The 21,105-nt window shown below is 32.0% G+C and overlaps 3 protein-coding genes and 1 long non-coding RNA gene across 6 annotated transcripts; 1 reads left to right on the top strand and 3 right to left on the bottom strand.

The window, feature by feature from the left end:
• Nucleotides 1–2,519: 2,519 nt before the first annotated feature.
• Nucleotides 2,520–3,393, top strand: LOC122195812 (uncharacterized). The gene is made up of 2 exons (XR_006186647.1): nt 2,520–2,772; nt 2,983–3,393. It is a non-coding gene; the product is annotated as an uncharacterized LOC122195812 (long non-coding RNA).
• Nucleotides 3,394–5,168: 1,775 nt separating this feature from the next.
• On the bottom strand, nt 5,169–6,970 carry LOC111916804 (40S ribosomal protein S7). Its single transcript, XM_023912470.3, has 6 exons — nt 6,820–6,970; nt 6,312–6,396; nt 6,150–6,223; nt 5,934–6,057; nt 5,653–5,835; nt 5,169–5,526 (listed from the first exon to the last, which is right to left on the bottom strand). Exons 2-6 carry the CDS (start codon nt 6,384–6,386, stop codon nt 5,407–5,409), a joined length of 576 nt encoding a protein of 191 aa, XP_023768238.1. The 5' UTR covers nt 6,387–6,396; nt 6,820–6,970; the 3' UTR covers nt 5,169–5,406.
• A 1,567-nt stretch (nt 6,971–8,537) lies between these two features.
• On the bottom strand, nt 8,538–12,383 carry LOC111916806 (pentatricopeptide repeat-containing protein At1g63330). Of its 2 annotated transcripts, XM_023912475.3 has the most exons (3): nt 11,958–12,383; nt 9,615–11,649; nt 8,538–8,712 (listed from the first exon to the last, which is right to left on the bottom strand). In XM_023912475.3, exons 1-2 carry the CDS (start codon nt 11,963–11,965, stop codon nt 10,125–10,127), a joined length of 1,533 nt encoding a protein of 510 aa, XP_023768243.1. In that variant the 5' UTR covers nt 11,966–12,383; the 3' UTR covers nt 8,538–8,712; nt 9,615–10,124. The 2 variants fall into 2 exon arrangements, with proteins under 2 accessions (XP_023768243.1, XP_023768242.1); XM_023912474.3 differs by having other exon boundaries at nt 9,615–12,382.
• Nucleotides 12,384–16,388: 4,005 nt separating this feature from the next.
• Nucleotides 16,389–20,007, bottom strand: LOC111916805 (pentatricopeptide repeat-containing protein At1g63330). Of its 2 annotated transcripts, XM_023912473.3 has the most exons (4): nt 19,748–20,007; nt 17,326–19,632; nt 16,838–16,894; nt 16,389–16,702 (listed from the first exon to the last, which is right to left on the bottom strand). In XM_023912473.3, the coding sequence occupies exons 1-2, from the start codon at nt 19,815–19,817 to the stop codon at nt 17,789–17,791; spliced, it is 1,914 nt and encodes a 637-aa protein (XP_023768241.1). In that variant the 5' UTR covers nt 19,818–20,007; the 3' UTR covers nt 16,389–16,702; nt 16,838–16,894; nt 17,326–17,788. The 2 variants fall into 2 exon arrangements, with proteins under 2 accessions (XP_023768241.1, XP_023768240.1); XM_023912472.3 differs by having other exon boundaries at nt 17,326–20,007.
• Between the last annotated feature and the right edge of the window lie 1,098 nt (nt 20,008–21,105).

Raw genomic sequence — 21,105 nt, 5'->3', positions numbered from 1 at the left:
TAGTCACTAAACTTTTTTTCGTTGTCTATTTGCCACTAAACTATTGAAACTGTTCACATTTTACCCTTATGACCGGTAACAGCCGGTCATAAGGGTAAAATATGAACAGTTTCAATAGTTCAATGGCAAATAGATAACGAAAAAAGTTTAGTGACTAAATGTGACAAAAGTCGAAAGTTTGTTACCCTTTCAAGTCATTATCCCATATTACAATTAAGATGGCTATATGATCACATGAAACTATGAAAGTCATAAATATTGTAAAAGATGTAATAACGATTATGAAGCAATTTTTTAAAAACTGGTTTATTGAAACGATATGGTGATTGGTTCCATGTTTAACCGGTTCGATTATCGATTCAACTGGTTTCTATAACGTTTATGTTTTTTTTCATGCACATACAAATACATAAGTTTAAATATTAAAAATAGGGATAATGACTTAGGAGGGTAATAACGTTTTCCGTTTGTCCATATTAGGTCTCTAACGTTTTTTTTTTTTTTTTTTTTTTTTTTTTTTTTTTTTTTGTGTGTATTATACCATTAAGGTTATTATAACCGTTCAAAAATAATCCCTTTTTACCGGTTTCTTTCTGTTAAAATGACTATTTGTAAACGGTTAGAATAACCTTAATGATGCAATACGCACAAAAAATACGTAGAGACCTAAAATACACAAACAGGAAACGTTATTACCCTCCTAAGATTTTTAGTATTTATTATTTTGAATATATATTTTTAAGATTTTGAATGTTTATTTTTATATGTGTATTTCATATAAAGTTGTTGAAATTAAAAAGAATAAAAAGTAGAAATGTTTGGATTGGATTTTGTAACTACATCATCAAGTTAACCTCTAGCAAGGAGTTAGAGAGAAGAACAAATTAAGGCCGGATTGGATTTTGTAACCACATCACGGATAGATGAAAACACAGGAAAGTCCAAATGAAGTCAATGCCCAACCCGACTCCAAACCTGATCAGCAACTAGAAACTACAGCAATAAATGCTTCACACTTTCTTGAGAATTATGACACACATGACACAATAAGGAATCTATCACCCCCCCCCCCCCCCCCCTTTTCCACTAGTTTAGCTTTTACCGGAATGCGATCCAAAACACACATCATAAAGAATGTTAATTTTAATAGGGACAAAACGGTTCCACCTAGTAGGCATACTACCCATAGGAAACGTCATATCATTAACCCAATTTCGTGCTGATTTAATAGTAACGATACCTAACGATTCAAGCTGCCAAGACCATTTATCCTACATTTCCCTATGCGAATAGGATTTAATATCTCCACAAGATAATCAAATTGGGTCGATTCAGCCCCTCCTCTAATCCCCCGATGCCAATGAAAATTTCATCCCCCCGAATCTCATTATTCACTTACTCGAGTATCTTGATTAAATGCCAAAGCAAAGAGCCTCCCGAACCGCTCCCTAAGAGAAATATCCAAGCACCAAACATCCTTCTAGAACCTCGTTTGAGTCCCACCCCCACCACTCTATACATGAAATTAGAAGGAATACAACCATTCTCATGGAGATGATTAATGGATCCTACAATCTTTTGTCAAACACCCCCTCCAGATCCTATTCTCGAATCGTTCGAAAAACCACCACCTTCCCCATGACAAAACTTGACAATTTTAACCCAAAAAACTCCCTTATCATTAAAAAACCGCCACTTCCATTTATAAAAAAGACCGAGGTTAAAAGCATCCAAACTACCAACCCCAAGACCTATAAGTTTCTTATTTAAAAAGTAAAAATTTACTATAGGGGTTTATAGTTTCATACGGGGATAATGACTTAGGAAGGTAATAACGTTTCCCGTTTGTCCATATTAGGTCCCTAACGTATTTTTGTGTGTATTACACTGTTAAGGTTGTTATAACTGTTTAGAAATAATCCATTTTACCGGTTTCTTCCTGTTAAAAAGACTATTTGTAAACGGTTATAATAACCATAATGGTATAATACGCACAAAAAATACGTTAAAGACCTAAAATGGACAAACATGAAACGTTATTACCCTCCTAAGTCATTATCCCATTAAAAATATACATAAAACCAAGTTGCAGATCACTCCAAAATATATTTAAAAAAACAAATAATCATAACTTTTATATCAATCCATATACATAAAAAAAAACTAAAGTATAATACCAAAATAAAATATAGTTTTAGAAGAATATACACGCTTCAAAAAGTTTCATAATATTACCATGTGCATTTATTCAATTTAAGAGAAGTCTAAATATATGTAAAAAGACCACCAAAGTTTGTTATGCAAAACGTTTTATTTTTCTGTATTTTTATTCAATTTAACCGATTCAATTGATTTTTTTTTAAACCAACCGGTTCGTTCCAGTTCAGAAACAAACATAAAACGGGTGCTAGTTAAACCGCTCACTTATTTGGTTCCTAATTCAATTGGTTCGATTTGATTTTAAAACATTGGTTTAAAGCCGTATGATTGAAAAAACAAAAAATATTGATGGAATTTTCTCCATAAATAAATATGTTTTGATACAGTACTTCATGAGGAATTACCTGGAAGTTCATGTGGCATTGCATAAGACTTGAATATGTGTGTATATAGAGCCACAAAAAAGATCGAGAATTAATTAAGCAATAGCGCCAAACTAGTAGACAATGAAATTGTCTATGGAGTCTAGGATGTGGATTGCTCTTGCTCTTGCTTCTTGTATCTTATTCATCTTTAGTACTTTTTTGGGTTCTGCGACTGCCCGTGCTCTAGGTAAACCTTATATATGCATTATGCTCATACAGTTAATTCCGTTAATATAACTTCTTGGTATTAATAGCAGCAAATTAAGCATCTGCTTCTGTCTTCCATATATGGCTTAATGGCATGCTAGTGCCATTCGTTATCATTAAAGAGAAATTCCAACATAGGAGTATTATTAATTGAGTTTCCAAATTCATACCATTTTCTTTCTCCGTGCAGACGCTCAGGGTCCTCCTGTTCAGAATCCTGGACCCCCAGATGTTATTTCTAGAGGTTAATGTCTCCACCTGTTTGAGAAACCTCTATTACTCAATCAATAATTCCTGTAGTGAAAATGATCACGAAATCAAGGGCGTCGAATAAACATCATAATTGCATAGCTAGATTATTGTTGTATTTATGTGGACGATTATCCTGATCTATCCACATTAAAATCTTTTTTATTGGTGTGATTTCTCATAGTTCCATGTTATTCTTTATCTCCATAGTCCATATATATAAGTATTATACAGTTTTTTAATTTACTAATCTTTGTATAAATACATAAGAAATACGTGCTTAGCTTTGTAATACATATTTAGTGTTGTAATATCACATGTTCAATCAATTCTGTGTAGACACGTTTGTTTATTATTGTTACAATTTATGTATTCAGATAACGATCGAGGTTCTCTTAAGTAATTTGCAACGATCAACAATAAAACACTTAAAGTAAAGAACAAGTATGTTATCATCTATTGTAGTAGACCATGCTAGTATGCTACACCTGTTATTCTTAAACAATTAACTAAATCATGTTCAAATTAATATAATAGTAGATCTAGACCTAACGGTGTTCATAAATTACATTTTTTAAAATTTGTTCTAACCAAATATAAAAATGATGAAAAACGTAATTAGTAATTACAGACATTTAACCGGTATTTAATCAAATATAAAAACGGTGTTAATGTATCATATTTTGACAATTTATTACATATGTATGTGTACGTATCATAGTATGTATGTATGTTTATATAAATATTTGGTAATTTTGTCTTTTTTTTCCAAAAAATAAAATCATATTAATAATATATTCTAAGAAAAATCACAGTTCAAATAAGACAATCTAATATAATATTACTCATAAGTCATAAAAATATACTACATGTAGTATTCTTTCTGAAAGTTAAAGATTTTAAATTTTTTACACATTGTAATATTCTGATAGAATATTACATAGTATAGTTTTATAAATAATACTCTGTTGAAATAAAATAAAATAATTCAAACAGCGGTGATTTTTGTTTTGGTAATAAAATGCAACAAAAATTAAGATAATTGCTTGTTCATTTTTTAATTTTTATTTCATTTTTTAGTATTCAAAATGTGTGTATGATAGCGTCCTCATAGACTAATAAAAAAGGGAATCGGAATATAGAATAAAATATTAAAGACATGTTTGGTAAAGAGCGCTTGGAAGTTTCTATTTTTTAGCATTTGACAAAACCTTAAGTTTTGAATAAAAAGTCTCGTTTGTCATTACAAGTTTTAAACGTTTAATTTAAACAAACTGCTTCAAATCTAAAAGTTATTTCATATAACATTTAACAAAATGATATCAACTATTAGCTATTCAATACCCGTTAGTTTTGCCGAACACACTCTAAAATAATTTTAAAAAAATCATATGTGGTTGCCATAAATAATCTCAAATGGAATGACACATTTCTAACAATTCCCTCTTTTTAACAATTTATTAAAAAAAAAAAAAAAAAAAAAAGTAAGTTCATATGTGGTTGCCGTATAGGCTATAACAATGGAATGAAACATTTCTAGCAAGTCCCTCTTTTTAACAATTTTCATTCGAGGATACATACGTTGATGCTTTATTTTTTGATAAAATTGAATAGTATATTAGAATTACAACCATCTTTTAATTATATATATAAAAAAAAGTTTATATACAATTTATTAAACTAACCTAATTAAAATTTATTTTTTATAAGATTATGATCGTATCTAGCACACAAGTAACTTATTTTTCGAACATTTTTAAATTGTCATGTTAGGCAAACGAAAAAATAACTTACAAACTAGTTTTTTTTTAAAGATTTAAACTAGCTTTTTAAAATATTCTTAAATATACACTTAATTAATTATAAAAAAAAATCATCTTAATAATGTTTTTTTATGTCATTTTATATCTTCAAACTAATTTATTAGCTAGTTTTTATCGAACGTCATTATAAAAATACTCATATTATGTTATTTTATATCTTCCAACTAGTGTATTAGTTAGTTTTTATCACACATCATTTTTTTTATCAACTAGTTTTTCAGTTATTTTAACTGGCAGCCAGCCATAATAAAAAACAAACACTAATAGTTAAACCATTCTCTCAAATTATAACTACCCATGTAGCTATACAATTAAAATAAATATCATAAATAGCTAATAATAGCAATAAAAACACCAAGATTTGAAAAACAAATACCAGAACTGCAACTACTAACAATTTGTCCAAATGCAGGCCAGTCTCAAACTTCTTTAAAAGCAAGTAAATTGGAAAAAGTTTGTTCCTTGCTTCACATAAATAGTCAAAATTTCAACAATTTCCAGTAATGAAACTATGACATGATACTTAAGAAAAAAAAATATATCTAAGCTTCTGTGATCGGGTATTCAAAGACAACATCTTTCCCAGAAAGCTTCCTGTATACTCCAGCAAATGTCTCCAATTTGTATTCAGTGTCATTGCGAGCTTTTGGGTCCAAATAAATCTAAACAATGCAAAAAAGATTTAATTCACTTTGAAAAACTAGGATAAAGAGATGAAGAGATCAAGATGTTCTATTATTATATATGAAGGGTAAAACAGAGAAGATTATTAAAGAGTGTTTACTTACCTTGATGATTTTAGATCCATCAAGCCTGTGTCTGATGCGTTTCCCAACAATTTCAGCAGGATGGACAATATCTTCAAGCATGGCTTCATGAACAGCAGTGAGTGTACGCGAGCGAGGTCTCTGAGCAGCAGAGCCTTTCTTTGGTGGCCTCACAATCCTTCTGGTGGCAATGAAAACTACATCCTACCACCATTAAGTCACCACATACAATTTCAGTCAGCTTAAATTGATTTTTTTTTGTAGTTCACATATGATAGTCAACAACAACAGCACACATGTACCTTTCCACTGAACTTCTTCTCAAGTTCTCTCACAAGTTTAGGGTGAATCTTGCGGAATTGTTTGGTCAATCTATATGGCACATGGATCACAACTGCCTTTTTGTTGTTGGCAACATCAATTTGGCTGAAAGCAGATAACCAAGAGCATATTAGTCCTCAATGATGTAACAAGAAACGAGAAAGTCCACAGTAACTTCTAAATAATATATGCTTCACCTTGCTGAGTTGATGTACAGATCCTTCAAGTCACTTTTGAGCTCTTGGTGTGTGTTCTCCAAGTCAAACAACGCCTGCATTGACATGTTAAGAGATCATTCGTATCAAAATTATAACAGTCAAAAACAATTAAGCAATGATCTTTGATATTCAGAAAATCACCTGGGCAACACTCTGCTCAAATTCAGTAGGTTCAACATCCTTATCCTTAGAGATCTTCTTCATTGAGGTATACATCTTCAAATATCTGTTTGTCAATAGCAAGAGTTCAGAGAAAACAGTCATTCATAAGAAAACAAATTACCAGCGAAAGGAAGTTCATAAATTGTGAGACAACACAGTTAACCAAACACTAAATGTTAATCAGAAGAAAAAAAACGAGCACCTCCATAGATTACGTATCCCTGGTTCTTCGAGATATTTAGAAATTTACGCTTAATTTCACACTAGTTGTATCCAAAAAATGAAGAAGACACTAGATGCAATCAATGTACCTAGCTAAACTACGTATAGCACACTCAGGATAAAACAACAGTTTAGAGTGTTAACTGCATTATTCACTCAGGGACCAAGTTTGCGATTTGAGTGATTCTTACTGATAATAAACATGAAAAAAAACGCAATTAAAAAACCTCACGTTGAATCAAATATGAATTCCACCAGAGATTACCTTAACAATCTCTTCGCTGATGCTCAGTAGGATGCTGCTGCTGTTATCGTGTGGAGCAAATGTAGGTTCAAAGGGTTTTTGGATTCGAAATTCGATATGTTTTCTAATTTCTAGGGTTAAAAATCTGGGCTTGAGTTAGATTGATTATGTGGGCTAGTTTTGAGCCCAATTTGGATAAAAAGAACAAATAACATGACTAGACACAAATTAATTTAAATTATTCCGTTAAGGATTAAAGTCGATGCGAATAATAAAATATCTCATTTTCATCATACGTTATTAAATATATTTTTGTATATTAATATTTTTAAATTCATTCTAGTTGTTTAAAATTTATTATTTTGATCGGTATTTATCTTATGATCCATGAGTCTCTTTTTTTTTTTACCATCTCAATTCTCATAGCATCATTTTCTATAATTCCCAACAATAGACACGGTAACCCACCATAAATCATTTTTTATATATAATTAGATATTTAGATTTAGATTCGTCGGGATGAGGGAAAAAAAAGCTAGTTAGATGATGGTTAATTTTTCATTATAATTCAAAACTTATCAGGTGGTCAAGTTGTGAAACCTAAAAATTAAAAGACTTCAGGAAAATCGAGTCGTGTTTGATTTCCACCGGTTTGGCTTGGCCTTAGCCCAAAGTCAACCTTTAGAGGTTTTTTTCTTGTGGTGTACAAATAGGTTTAGGTACGACATTTGTCTGAGTTTTATTTTTCCTGTGTAAAAATCTTACAGATTCGGTTCACAGGATATCTTGATAAATTTTGAATGCAATTGAAGATTTGTGTTTGTTTTGGCGTGTCATGTTCCAAGGGTAGTAATCCAGTAGGTGTCAACATTGATGGTGAGAGTTGGTTTTTGCTCCAAAGTGTTTTCATTGGTGTGGTGATCTGATGGTTTTGGGTTCTATATATTATTGGCATCAGTTTTTCCTGGTCCGTGTTACATAAACATGTACATGTTTATATAACGTGGTCATGCTTGTTGTTGGACTGTGGTTGTGAATTTGTGTATGGAAATCATTGTTGCTGTTTTTCTGTATCAAAAAGTATGTTGTTATTAATGGTTGAATGCTGAAAGTCGGTTGCTTTTAGAGGTTTCCTATGGCTATGAATGGGTGAAAGTGGGTTGCCTTTTGTTGGTCTCCTATGAATAAGTGAAATGTTTGTTATTACTAGGGTTCGTCATTAGGAGGGCTTCTTCAAAGTGTGTGGCTATTATTGGTTTTTTGCTAATAGCTCCCTGCTATTTGAGCAAGTGATCTGCTATAAGTTGTCCTTTCATCGTCCCTGTTCGTGTTCACTTAACACAATCATCTGACATGATTTGCTGCTGATCAAGAATGCTTTAAATTACAATATTTCCAAATTTACCCTTCCTGGTGTTGTTTCAATTTTGCTCCGTCTTTTTTTCACCTTTTATCTACATGTATCTAGCATAAAGTTTTACTCTTGTACTCCTTCGCCAGTTACTAGCTGGCCTGATTTTTATTTTAAATCTTTGCTGTTCTCAAAAAAAAAATTTACGTTTCTCTTCTATGGAGGTCTATGCATCTTAATACGCTTCCACCAATTATGGCAGTGGAAGTTGCTTTGTATATGGATAACATCACTATAACTAGGTAGATTTTTTCAACATATAAATATAATGCTACAACATGAAGAATGAAAGTAGGATGCTATAATAAACAAAATAGATGAAAGAAGGTTGTTTTTTTCTTGCATTTAACCCTTTTTGTATGTAACTTCATGCTTATGTTCGCATTGTAATAGCATACATATTATTATACCAGACAACTTACAGGACAAGCCTATAAACTGACATCTTTGTGGTGGGTGAAGAAGACAAAGTATGCACACACCTCACTTCATAGCAAAATAGCCTGCAGGGTATTATAGAATAGAGGGCCAATATCAGTCAGTAGCTTTTTATAGCTTTAAAACATACAATTTAGACATTAACTTATAATTGCAAATGTAACTACTTTTCAACTAATACTAATCCCATTTTCATAGGTATTGTTTCGACTTAACAGGTACAAAAACAAATTAATAGAGTCGGGGAAATTATTATTATGCTTTTCATTAAGTCCTAACTTTTCATAAATTGGCCTTCATTTATTTTTTTACTTTAATTTCTCCAAGTGTTCAGTCGTTTGTTAACATTATTTATAAAAAAAAAAAAAAAAAAAAAAAAAAAAAAAAACCATACAACACTTCATAGAGAGACAGGGCCTATATCTTCTATGTACCAAGTGTAGCTAAAGTATTATACCCTCAATCTAAAGGACAGCCAATCTAGTTTAGCTTTTTCATGGAACTTTTAAGGTCAGGAAACTATTTATTTCCCATATATCTACACAATCAAGCTTCAATTCAATTACTTTTAGCAAACACCAATGTTTTCGGGTAAATAGCATTCAGTTGTCATTTCTTTGGTCCATAGCAATTCAACCCCTTCAACTCTTTACTCTTTAGTGCAAGGAGCCACAGAGCAGCATCAAGATTGCAAATTGCAACTCTTTAATTTACCAAATACAAAGCAAATAAACTATAACTCTTTAATCAAAACCAGGTAACAGACAAAAAAAAAATGGTTCTTTTGAAAGATCAAAAAAAGTATAACTCTTTAACCACTAGAGAAAATAGGTAAGTGGTTAAATCGATAAAAACATAGAATGGTGAAACTAGAAATGATTTTCTCTGTTTTACCCTAAATCAAACTAAAATATGAAATGTTTGAAATGTAAAAGCATAGAGTGAAGTTCAAATTTGGTGAAATTACCTCTTGGATGTAATTTGGATGAAAAAAAAATGCAGATTCAGACCAGATTATCAGATCCAATTTGGTTCTTTGGTTGGTTCCTTTTCCACCAAATTTGGCTCTCTACATATCTTTTCGTTTTAGTCAGAATCATCAACTGCATTGAGCTTTACACACTCTGTACTGTGCTTTCAATCATTTCCTGTAAGTGGCTCCATGCAAAATCAACTACAAATTCCTTCCACTATTTTAGACACCTCCATTATGCAAGAAAGGAATGCAAGAAGTGGAGAAGCAGATGGAGAGGTGAGAGATGTTTACATGTGGCAATCTAGGGTTAAAATGGTATTTAAATAGTTTTAACAGGGAGGATTCCCATGGGCTTTAGGATGGAATGTCAGAAGACATCAATGAAAGAACTTTGTTTGTGAAATCTAACAGAATTCAATTCCTTACTCATTTGCAACAAAAGGCAGATCGGATGGATTTGAATTTCAAATCTGACCAAAAACTTATAACCTTTTCGTGTGCTTAGCTGAAAGACTTCTTAATTACTTGTTTTGATGCCTTATCCAACTCTTCTGTGTGCAATAACTTCACTAGGTCATTTAATGTGCCTGAATTTGCAGAGAAACCAGCATCAAGCATGCTTTCAAGACATAAAAGCGCCCTTTTTGTCTCGCGATATCGAAGAAATCCCTGAATAACTAAATTATAAGTAACACCATCCATCATGCAACCTTCAACCTCCATTTTTTTAAGCAGATCATTCACGCCCTTAAGATAACCAGTCTTAAAAAATCCACCCATCAAGACATTATAAGTATGACAATTAGGGTGCAAACCACTTGCAGCAAGTCTAAGAAAAACCTGATAGCCACCATCGACTTTCCCAGCCCTACACATACCATCAATGAGGCTAGTGCAAACAACAATGTCAGGTTTAATGCCAATACATTCCATAGTTTTAAATAACTTAAGGGCCTCATCCATTTTCTCATTTTTTAAATAAGAATCTATCAAAGTAGAGTAAGTAAATATATTTGGATAAATACCCCAATTCGGAATATCTTTAAGAAGCTGAAATGCCTCTTTGAGTCTTCCCACATGACATAAACCATTTATAAGAGAGGTGCAGGTGACTACATTAGGAACAACTCCATTTCCATACATTTCACTAAAGAGATCCCAAGCTTTTTCTATCTTTTCTTTCTTTTTGCTCTTGCAGTATCCTTCAATCAAGATACTATAGCCATATACACATGGCGCATACCCTTCTCCAATCATAAACTCAAAGATCTTTCTAGCAACATCCACTTTGCCAAGCAAACAATATCCATGAATTAGTGTAGTGAAGGTGAAAGCACTAGGCACACACCCTTGTGCAATCATAATCTTGAATATCATTCTAACATCATTTCTTTTACCAGGCAAACAGTAGCCATGCATTAGTGAAGTGTATGTATAAGTATCAGGCTTCATTCCTCTTTCCAACATGGATTTAATCATTTTATGTGCTCCTTCAATCTCACCTTTTTTACATAGATAATCAACTATAATGCTACATGTGACTACATCATATGAAATGCCTTGAGTTTCCATTTCAATCAATAATACATCCGCATCTTCCCATTGACCTGAATTACGAACACCTTGAATCAAAGTATTGAATGTTACAACATCTGGCAAAATACCTTTGTTGATCATTTCTATATAAATCTCACAAGCTTGAGTAACATGGCCATCTTTGCAAAGACCATTGATGAGTATATTATACTCAGTTGTGCTTGGTTGACAGCCCATAGTTTTCTCAGCATCTCGGAAAAAAAGAAGAGCAGCTTGTGAGTCGCCTCTTTTGCAAAACCCATTTACTATGGTACCAATGGTTACAACAGTTGGTTGTAATCCATTATTCATAATGCCATGAGCAAGCTTTTCTGCCTCACAAATGTTACCATAATCACAAAGCCCCCTTATCAGAGTATTAATGATAGCAGAATCGGGCTTGTAACCAAGCTTAACCACTTTTCCATACACTGAGAAACCGAAATCAACCCTATCCATATGGCAAAAACAGTTTATGGCAATGCTAAACGTATATAAATTAGGTTTAACAAAAGAGTTGGAGCCTAATAAGTCATGGTCCAGAATGAGAGAGATGGCAGTAGGGTATTGCTTCATTTTAGCAATTTTAATCAAGATATGATTGAATTGACGAACAGGAGGTACAGGTATGGTCTCAATCATTCGATTAAAAGAAAGCACCGAACCTGTTAGCTCATAGTTCATTTGTGGGGAAGAAAAACGAATTTGAGAATGATAAGTAGCAGTAATCGTATTATAAGAAAGAATGTTGGAACGCACCATAGCATTTTGAGGAAGAAGAAACGCAGGCTTCCACATGATTAACTAAAACCCTAAGTTCCATTAACATCCTTAAACCTCAATTCTATAAAACTAGAAGAGTCGAAAGCATAAAATCAAAAGGGATGATTTTTGACTTCCAAAGTTCAATTTAATCAAGTCTTGATGTGATGATTTGAAGATTAACTATGAGAAACCCTGCTCAACCATCATCCCCTGCAGCATTTCAATGGCTGCGCCTATGCCTAATAAAATGGTCGTAAATGTGTATTTATATCTTTTGAAAATAATGCGACTAATTTGGGCAAGTCCAAAAGGCCGCCCTCTCTAATTTAAAATCAGATTCCGTGTTTTTGCCTTTTTGGATAAAATCCCGAATTCACCATAAGTTCATAACATTAGGTTTATCCGTGGTTTACCTTAATCGATCGCGTTTTTGCCGTTACCTTAATCGATCGTGTTTTTGCCTTTACCTAAATCGATCGCGTTTTTAATTTTAGGGTTTTTTTGTTGGTATATGTGTTTTTACACAATGCATTATTAGTTTTAGAGATAATGACTTGAAAGGGTAACAAACTTTCGACTTTGTTCACATTTAGTCACTAAACTTTTTTTCGTTATCTATTTGTTATTGAACTATTGAAACTGGTCACATTTTACGCTTATGACCGGCTGTTACCGGTCATAAGGGTAAAATGTGAACATTTTCAATAGTTTAGTGGCAAATAGATAACGAAAAAAAGTTTAGTGACTAAATGTGAACAAAATCGAAAGTTCGTTTCCCTCTAAAATGTTCAATGGCTAAATGTGAACAAACTTCCTATTGTATTATGTTTTAGCAAATTATTTATTTTTGTTTAATTGTAGCAACATTTGTTGATGAAGAAATCTATGAAATAAAAAAATAAAATGTAACATCTAGATTTCCAGGTATCATAATTTAAGTATTTTTCTTTTGAGTTAAGAAGAGATACTCGACGAGTTGACGCCTCAACTCGTCGAGTAAGGTCGCGACCGATGACTCGGATTAATGAATGGACTCAACAAGTTGGTGAGGCGACTCGACGAGTCTGCGCTGTTGGCAGAAACCCTAAATCTTTGGGCCCGAGCCATATTTAAAGGCACTTATGGCCTTCAATTGCGACTACCTTTCCCATAAGTGAGAACCCTAGCGAGCTTGAGTGTGTAGAGTGAGAGGAAGAGCTATCTTGAGCTTTTTGGTGTGATTTTGCAAGAAAGGAGAAGAGTTCCAGCAAGAGGGACCAAGGAAGGTTATTGTTTTGAGTTATTCAAGCAAGGAGCTTCATTCTGAGGTACAAAAATGAACCCCTTTTCCTTCCCTATTGTGTAGATTCCATTTTAGGGTTAGGGCTTGAATCACTTCATCTTTGGGGTTTTGAATGCCTCAAACCCCTCTTGCAAGTTTATGTTATAGATCTGGATCCTTCTAGGTCCAGAGAGCCGAGAATATGAAGCTTTAGTAGAGTAAACCTTAGGGTTTGAAGTTAGGAATTTGGACCCTTCTACGTCCAGAGAGCCGAGAATATGAAACTTTAGTAGAGTAAACCTTGGGGTTTGAAGTAAGGAAGTATTTATGGGATTTTTATGGTATATATAGTTACTTTCATCTTACACATAGATATGAAGTATTTTATATAAATTACATGCTATGTGTGCATATTATTTGAATACTTGCTGTCTATGTTGGATGAACGATTTTATATATGTTTTACAAGATTTAAACGGTATATTTATTTTATATCTACAAATATGTTGCGGATGAAACATGGGTAGATAAAATAGTTGGTGTGTGATGAAATAAAATGATGAGAGATAGGTGATGATAGAAAGGTGATGATAATTAGGTAAATAGATGATAATGAATAGGTGATGTAGGATGAAAAGAGATACCATAACCTTAACCGACAATGTGGCGATGTAGTCATCTACCAGAGTATAGATGACGACCACAGACTATTCTAGACAACCCAGTGGAAACACCAGCAGGCCCATAACATGTAGATGATGAATTACGAGTACAGGCGATGTTGTAACTACGTATTCATGCGATGATACTCTAACCCCTTACTATGATTTACGAGTTAAGACGATGTTTTAACTACGTATTCATGGGATGTCACAAATTCTGCATGCCAAACCAATGGTCATAATTCACATAAGTGAGAATGGTTCATTTTTTTTGTAAAACCAAAATCAGATTGGAAATTTTGATTTTTTATTTTGGAAAATGTCAAACCATTGGTTTTTTATTTCGGTTTCGGTTTTTTGTTTTTTTTAAATATATTTTCAGGGTTTTGTTTTTTTTTTTTTATTATTTCATAGATTTCTTCATCAACAAATGTTGCTACAATTTAACAAAAATAAATAATTTGCTAAAACATAATACAAGAGGAAGTTTGTTCACATTTAGTCATTGAACTTTTTAGAGGGAAACGAACTTTCAATTTTGTTCATATTTAGTCACTAAACTTTTTTTCGTTATCTATTTGCCATTAAACTATTATAACTGTTCATATTTTACCCTTATGACCGGTAACAGCCGGTCATAAGGGTAAAATGTGAACAGTTTCAATAGTTCAATGGCAAATAGATAACGAAAAAAAGTTTAGTGACTAAATGTGAAAAAAGTCGAAAGTTCGTTACCCTTTCAAGTCATTATCCCTTAGTTTTAATGCTATCAGAGTTTAGTGGTCGAGGAATAAAATATCACATACGTTCACAATTCAATAAAAATATTTATGACACATCCAAAATATGGTTATTGTTTCACGATTCTCACATGGGCTTTGGGATATGCTAACATGAGCGACTTAGGTATTATGGTTTACTATTATTTATATAAAATATAATTCATGTTAAAAGATTTTATATTATCAAATTAGTTATGACAATGCCATGCAAAATTGAAAAATAAAATAATGTCATCCGGACACTTAATTGAGTTTCTATATAGTTCACAATTTACATTACTTAATTATATTTATCTTTTATAAATTTCTTTGTTACCTTGTTAGTTTTTTATGAACAAGTAATCTATGTCCATTTATGATGATATTGTATTTTTTTATAGTATTATGATACGTCTGTTTCCGGTCAAAATCGAAATTTGGTTCTAAATCCACCTATTGTCATTGACCATTCATAATGAATACAAAAGACTGAATTATAATTATTTATGTATCAAAATATGAATCAATGTAATGTTTCAATAATATAAATACAAAACACCACATTTGAAAGGGAAAAAAAAGTTGTTTATGGATTGCCAAAATGCAACAACTTTAGTCCACATGATTCACTTGTTTCATATTTTGTGATTTTATCCATATTTGATTGTTATCCAATCCCCCCACCCACCCTCTCACGTGCCTTGCACATGAGGTATTTTCCACTTCTCCGTTACTTAGATGTCCTCTTACTGCCATTTAGACTAACACCCAAAACAAAAGGGGTTTCAAATTTCATCCTAGAGGTTTATAAATAAGCCATTAATGAGATTCTGTTCAAAGTCCACGTAATTTGTGATCATATTGCTTCAGTTCAATAGATGATCAATTAAATTGCACCATCAAGGATGCTTCTCCAAATCCACAGAAGAAGGTATAGATTTGGAACCATTGACTTTTTTTGATTTGGTTAATATTTTTTAGTTCATGATGAATGATTTGGATCTCATTGTGGAAAAGTTAGGTGAAAATGATAATGTACATCATCCTTTTCATTTATTAAAACGTGAAAAAAGAATAAAATAAATAAAAATAAAATTGGACTTTGGCCTAATGGCATTAGATACTAGGGCCATATTATCAATATGTCAAAGTACATTGTCGAGAACAAACTCATATCTAACCTAATAAATGAAAATCATTTTTGCTAAATGTGATGTTCTTATTGAATCTGATACATGTCATTTTCTGGGATTTTTTGAATTATTTTTTTCAACTTGTTATTTTTTTGTAATTTTCATTTGACAAAACTGCAAAAATGGTCCTTATAGTATTTTTTATTTTTTTTGAGGTTTAGTTCAAAAACTTTTAAGATAGTTTGGTTGTGGAATTAGTCTCTCTTAAACTTGAAAAGACTAATCTACCATTTTAATTTGTTTTTTCTATTTTCTTAAACATTTTCCCCTTTTATTTAAATTTTTAAAAATAAAAACAAATAAAGAAAGGGCCCATAGCACAAGGACCATTTTTGCAGTTTTGTCTTTTTATTTTCTAAAATTTAAAATCCACGTTTTAGTAAGGGTTTATCTATGTAAGATAGATCATTCTATTAAATTTCAAAATAAATGTTCTATAACTATTTCTTTCCTTCATGTTTTCAATTCTCCTAGAATATATTAAATTACTTACTCTATTCATTATATTATTTGTATTTATGTAAAACTATTACTTTAAAAATACATAATGCTTACAACTTTATATTAAAAACTTTATTTTTAATAAACTTGTGTAGTACACAGGTTTCACACCTAATAACTATATAAGTGTATATTAAACATGGAAGTACTAGTTTACAAACTTATTTTTAGACACCAGTCAAGTCAAATAGCATTGAAATAGTTGAAGGTGAGTGGCAATTTTGTAGAAGGCAATTGACAAATAAATAGCGGAAGGGAATCTCGAATTCCAATTCCACCAGATTATCGCATTGTCAACTTTTCTTCTGCCTGCCTGCTTGTCCTCACAGGAAATACCATAGACACGCCAAGGGCTAAACTTCTGAAATAATAAAGAAAAAATAGAAATGATTAATTGCAAATAAATAAGTCAGTCTTTCTCCTATAATAATTTTATGGTGCAATAGTAAAAAGAATTGAACAGATTAATCATGTTAAAAACATTTTAAAGGATTACCTGCTCAGTGGGTTCTTCCAGTTCATGATCCAGACTTGCACCACAGTACTTGTTTGTCTGTTAAAAAAATAACATTTTTCCCGGTTACCAGGTTTGAAAAAAGAGTAGAATACAGAAAGAAAAAAAAATGTACTTGCACCATGTTATCGACTTAGCCACCAAACTACTAATTTTTTGCAATTATTATAACAATAATTCAGTGACTAAATCAATAGAAAATACTAATAGTCAGTGGCTAATTCGATAAAATGTTACAGGCACGTTGTGCTTCCTTGATATCAAAACCAGGTCAATGGAACAAATGATTCTTTTATAAGGCCAAAAAAAGTATAAGTGTATAACGGTTCAATCACCACAGAAAAAAGTCATGTGACTAACATATAAAATTGTGAAACCAAAATTGCTTTTTATATCATTTTTCCCTAAACTAAATTCAAATATGAAATATTACAAAATCTAAGAGCATAGGGTAAAGTTCGGTTTAGAACCTGGTGGACATAACTGCCATAATGCAGATTCGGATCACACCCAATTTTGTTCTTTGGAACCCTAATTGAATTTGAATCACACAAATCCAGTACCAGTATTCCAATCACTTTATCCAAGAATGAATCTACGGAATGTAGCTGATCCTTTTCTACCAAATTTGGCTTTCAGATGTCTTTTTGGTCAGCATTGTCAACTGGCTTGTGTTTTACACCCTCTATGCCTGTGCTTTCAATCATTTCCTTTATTGGAATTGGAATCTAAGGGGGCGTTTGGTTAACCGAATGTTTTGGAAGGAATTGGAATTTAAAGGATTTGGATTCCATTCAGCCACATGTTTGAAGGATTAGCAAGCATACTTGTGAACTTGTAGGGTTAAAAGGGTATTGAGTACTTTCTGCAGGGAGGAAAAATGCTGCAGGTTGGATTCCATGGGTTTTAAGATGGAATGTGAAAATACATTGGTCAAAGAACCCTTTGTGATTTCTTATGTAATTTAATTCCATACTTTTTTGCAACAAAACACAGATTGGAACGGAATCGAATTCCCCTTCTGTCCAAAATCCCACAACATCTAACCTTTTTTTTCTGTTGACTAAAAAACTTCTTAAGCAATTCCTTCGATGCCCTATTCAAATGTTTTGTGGCCAACAAGTACACTAGTTTGGTTGTTGTGCTTGCATTTGCAGAGAAACCAACATCAAGCATGCTTTCAAGATATAAAAGTGCCCTTTTTGTCTCATTATGTTGAAGAAATCCCTGAATAACTAAATTATAAGTAACACCATCCATCATGCAACCTTCAACCTCCATTTCTTGAATCAGATCATTCACATCTTTAAGATAACCATGCTTAAAAAATCCACCCATCAAGACATTATAAGTATGACAATTAGGGTGCAAACCACTTGCAGCAAGTCTAAGAAAAACCTGATAGCCACCATCGACTTTCCCAGCCCTACACATACCATCAATGAGGCTAGTGCAAACAACAATGTCAGGTTTAATGCCAATACATTCCATAGTTTTAAATAACTTAAGGGCCTCATCCATTTTCTCATTTTTTAAATAAGAATCTATCAAAGTAGAGTAAGTAAATATATTTGGATAAATACCCCAATTCGGAATATCTTTAAGAAGCTGAAATGCCTCTTTGAGTCTTCCCACATGACATAAACCATTTATAAGAGAGGTGCAGGTGACTACATTAGGAACAATTCCATTTCCATACATTTCACTAAAGAGATCCCAAGCTTTTTCTATCTTTTCTTTCTTTTTGCTCTTGCAGTACCCTTCAATCAAGATGCTATAGCTAACAACACAAGGTGCATACCCTTCTTGAATCATAACCTCAAAGATCTCTCTAGCTTCATCCACTTTTCCAACCAAACAATATCCATTGATTAGTGTAGTGTAAGTGAAAGCACTAGGCACACACCCTTGTGCAATCATAAAAGTGAAAATCTTTCTAGCATAATCTACTTTACGAAGCAAACAGTAGCCATGTATTACTGAAGTATACATATAAGTGTCGGGCTTCATTCCACTTTCCAACATCAATTTAATAATTTTATGTGCTTCTTCAGTCCGACCTTGTTTAAACCAATAATGAACTAAAATGCTAAACGTGACTACATCATATGAAATTCCCTGGTCTTTCATTTCAGTAGACAATCCATTCACCTTTTCCCAAAGACCCAAATTACAGTAACCTTGAATCAAACTATTGAATGTTATAACATCTGGAAGAATACCTTTCTTTTCCATTTCGAAATAGATTTCACGAGCTTCAGTAAGATGTCTATCTTTGCAAAGGCCATTGATGATTGTATTATACTCAGTTGCGCCTAGATGAAAGCCCTTAGTTTCCTCCACAAGCTGAAGAAAACGATGAGCAGCTTGTGGACCATCTTTTTTGCAAATGCCGTTTATTATTGTACCAAAAGTAACTACTGTTGGTTGTAATCCATTATTCATATTCATTTCAGAAAACTTAAGCGCCTCACAAATGTTACCATTATCACAAAGCCCCCTTATCAGAGTATTAATGATAGCAGAATCGGGCTTGTAACCAAGCTTAACCACTTTTCCATACACTGAGAAACCTAAATCCACTCTACCCGTATGGCAGAAGCAGTTTATGGCAATGCTAAATGTATATAAATTAGGTTTAACAGAAGAGTTGAAGCCTAACAAGTCATGGTCCAGAATGAGAGAGATGGCAGTAGGGTATTGCTTCATCTTAGCAATTTTAATCAAGATATGATTGAACTGACGAACAGGGGGTACAGGTATGGTCTCAATCATTCCTTTAAAAGAAAGAACGGAATCTGTTAGCTCATAGTTCATTTGTGGGGATGAAAAACGAGTTTGAGAATGAAAAGTAGCCGTGATCATATTATAAGAAAGAATGTTGCAACGCACCGTAACATTTTGACGAAGAAGAAACGCAGACTTCCACATAGTTAACTAAAACCCTAATTTCCATTAACATCCTTAAACCTCAAATCTATAAAATTAAAAGAGTCGAATGCATAAAGCCAAAACTTCCAAAATCCAATTGAATCAAGTCTTTCATTTCATGCGATGAATTGAAGGTTAGCAAGGAGAAACCCTTGGACATCATCCCCTGCAGTATTTCATGGCTGAATAAAACCGTCGTATAAAGTTGATTAATCTTTTGAGGCCGCCCTCTCTAATTTAAAACCGGGTTGCCTCCTTGGTTCGTTTTTTGCCTTTATTTATTTATTCTTTTCTAAAGCAAACTAATCTACTTTAAATTACTAGGTTTTCCAGACTTTAAATCTGTGACTTCTTAATTAAAAAAGTCACTATTTACCGATTGACCAAAGAGACTTCGGTAAACAGAAAATTACCTTTTATTGTATTTACTTTTAACTGTACTTACCTTAAGTAATCTAACTTGTGTATTTAAATAAATAACTAAGAAGAGTTATTTTTAAAAAAGTAATCATTGCCTAGCATTTCAGACAAAAAAAAAATTTGACAAAAAATATATTTCAGGAATTCCAGACCAAAATTTTGGATTTCCAAGAAAAAAAACTCTAGCATTTCAACAATATGATGAATAATTTCAAATTTTCAAGAAAAAAAATATATTTTTTTACTTAAACTTAATAAAAATTAAATAAACATAGTAAATATGAATTATATATTATATTAGTGTATAAAGTTAGATATTTTATTGAAAATGATTAAACACTCTGACAAAGATATTTCAGATATAAATATTTATATTTCTTTCAAAAAGATAAGTAGGAAAAAAACAAAAATAACATCGAAATTTGAAGATCAAAATCGAAATGGACCATTCGGGAGTAAGTGCTTATTTGGACTCTAAATAAACATTTTGCATATAAATAAAGAGATTTCTTTGAAAAATAATTGGAAAAGAAAACTTTTGAGTATGAATAATAATTTGGAATGAAAGCATTCAGAAGTAAACAATTATTTTTCATAAACTAAAAAATTATGATAATTTCTTTTTGAAAAAACTCATTTATAATGGTAAGGTTACTTAGTTTCCCTTTAGAAATTCGTTTGTTCCTTCTTATTTTTATAAATTCTTTTGTTTCTTTATTATTTTTTATAAACAAATGATTTATATTCATTTTTATTATAACACCCACATATTCATGCTAGAAATTTAGGATATAATAAGTAATAATTATTTGTCAATCGAGTGATAAATAGTTGATTTTGATAGAAAATTATTTATTAATAATAATCTCAACAAAAGTTATAGTAGATATGGCAAGGAT

Source organism: Lactuca sativa, chromosome 1 (genome assembly GCF_002870075.4).
Source record: "Lactuca sativa cultivar Salinas chromosome 1, Lsat_Salinas_v11, whole genome shotgun sequence".
Taxonomy (NCBI): Eukaryota; Viridiplantae; Streptophyta; class Magnoliopsida; order Asterales; family Asteraceae; genus Lactuca; species Lactuca sativa.
The sequence above is the reverse complement of the archived record's forward strand: the minus strand, read 5'-3'. Positions and strand labels throughout refer to the sequence as shown.

Excerpts from the sequence above, each read along its gene's own strand:
- LOC111916806 (XM_023912474.3), bottom strand. The coding sequence starts at position 11,996 with ATGTGGAAGCCTGCGTTTCTTCTTCCTCAAAATGCTATGGTGCGTTCC.
- LOC111916805 (XM_023912472.3), bottom strand. The coding sequence starts at position 19,786 with ATGTGGAAGTCTGCGTTTCTTCTTCGTCAAAATGTTACGGTGCGTTGC.
- LOC111916804 (XM_023912470.3), bottom strand. The coding sequence starts at position 6,386 with ATGTATACCTCAATGAAGAAGATCTCTAAGGATAAGGATGTTGAACCT. Across the intron at positions 6,224-6,311 it reads TTGAGCAGAGTGTTGCCCAG|GCGTTGTTTGACTTGGAGAA; the intron begins GTGATTTTCTGA and ends ATGTCAATGCAG. Across the intron at positions 6,058-6,149 it reads CTGTACATCAACTCAGCAAG|CCAAATTGATGTTGCCAACA; the intron begins GTGAAGCATATA and ends ATCTGCTTTCAG.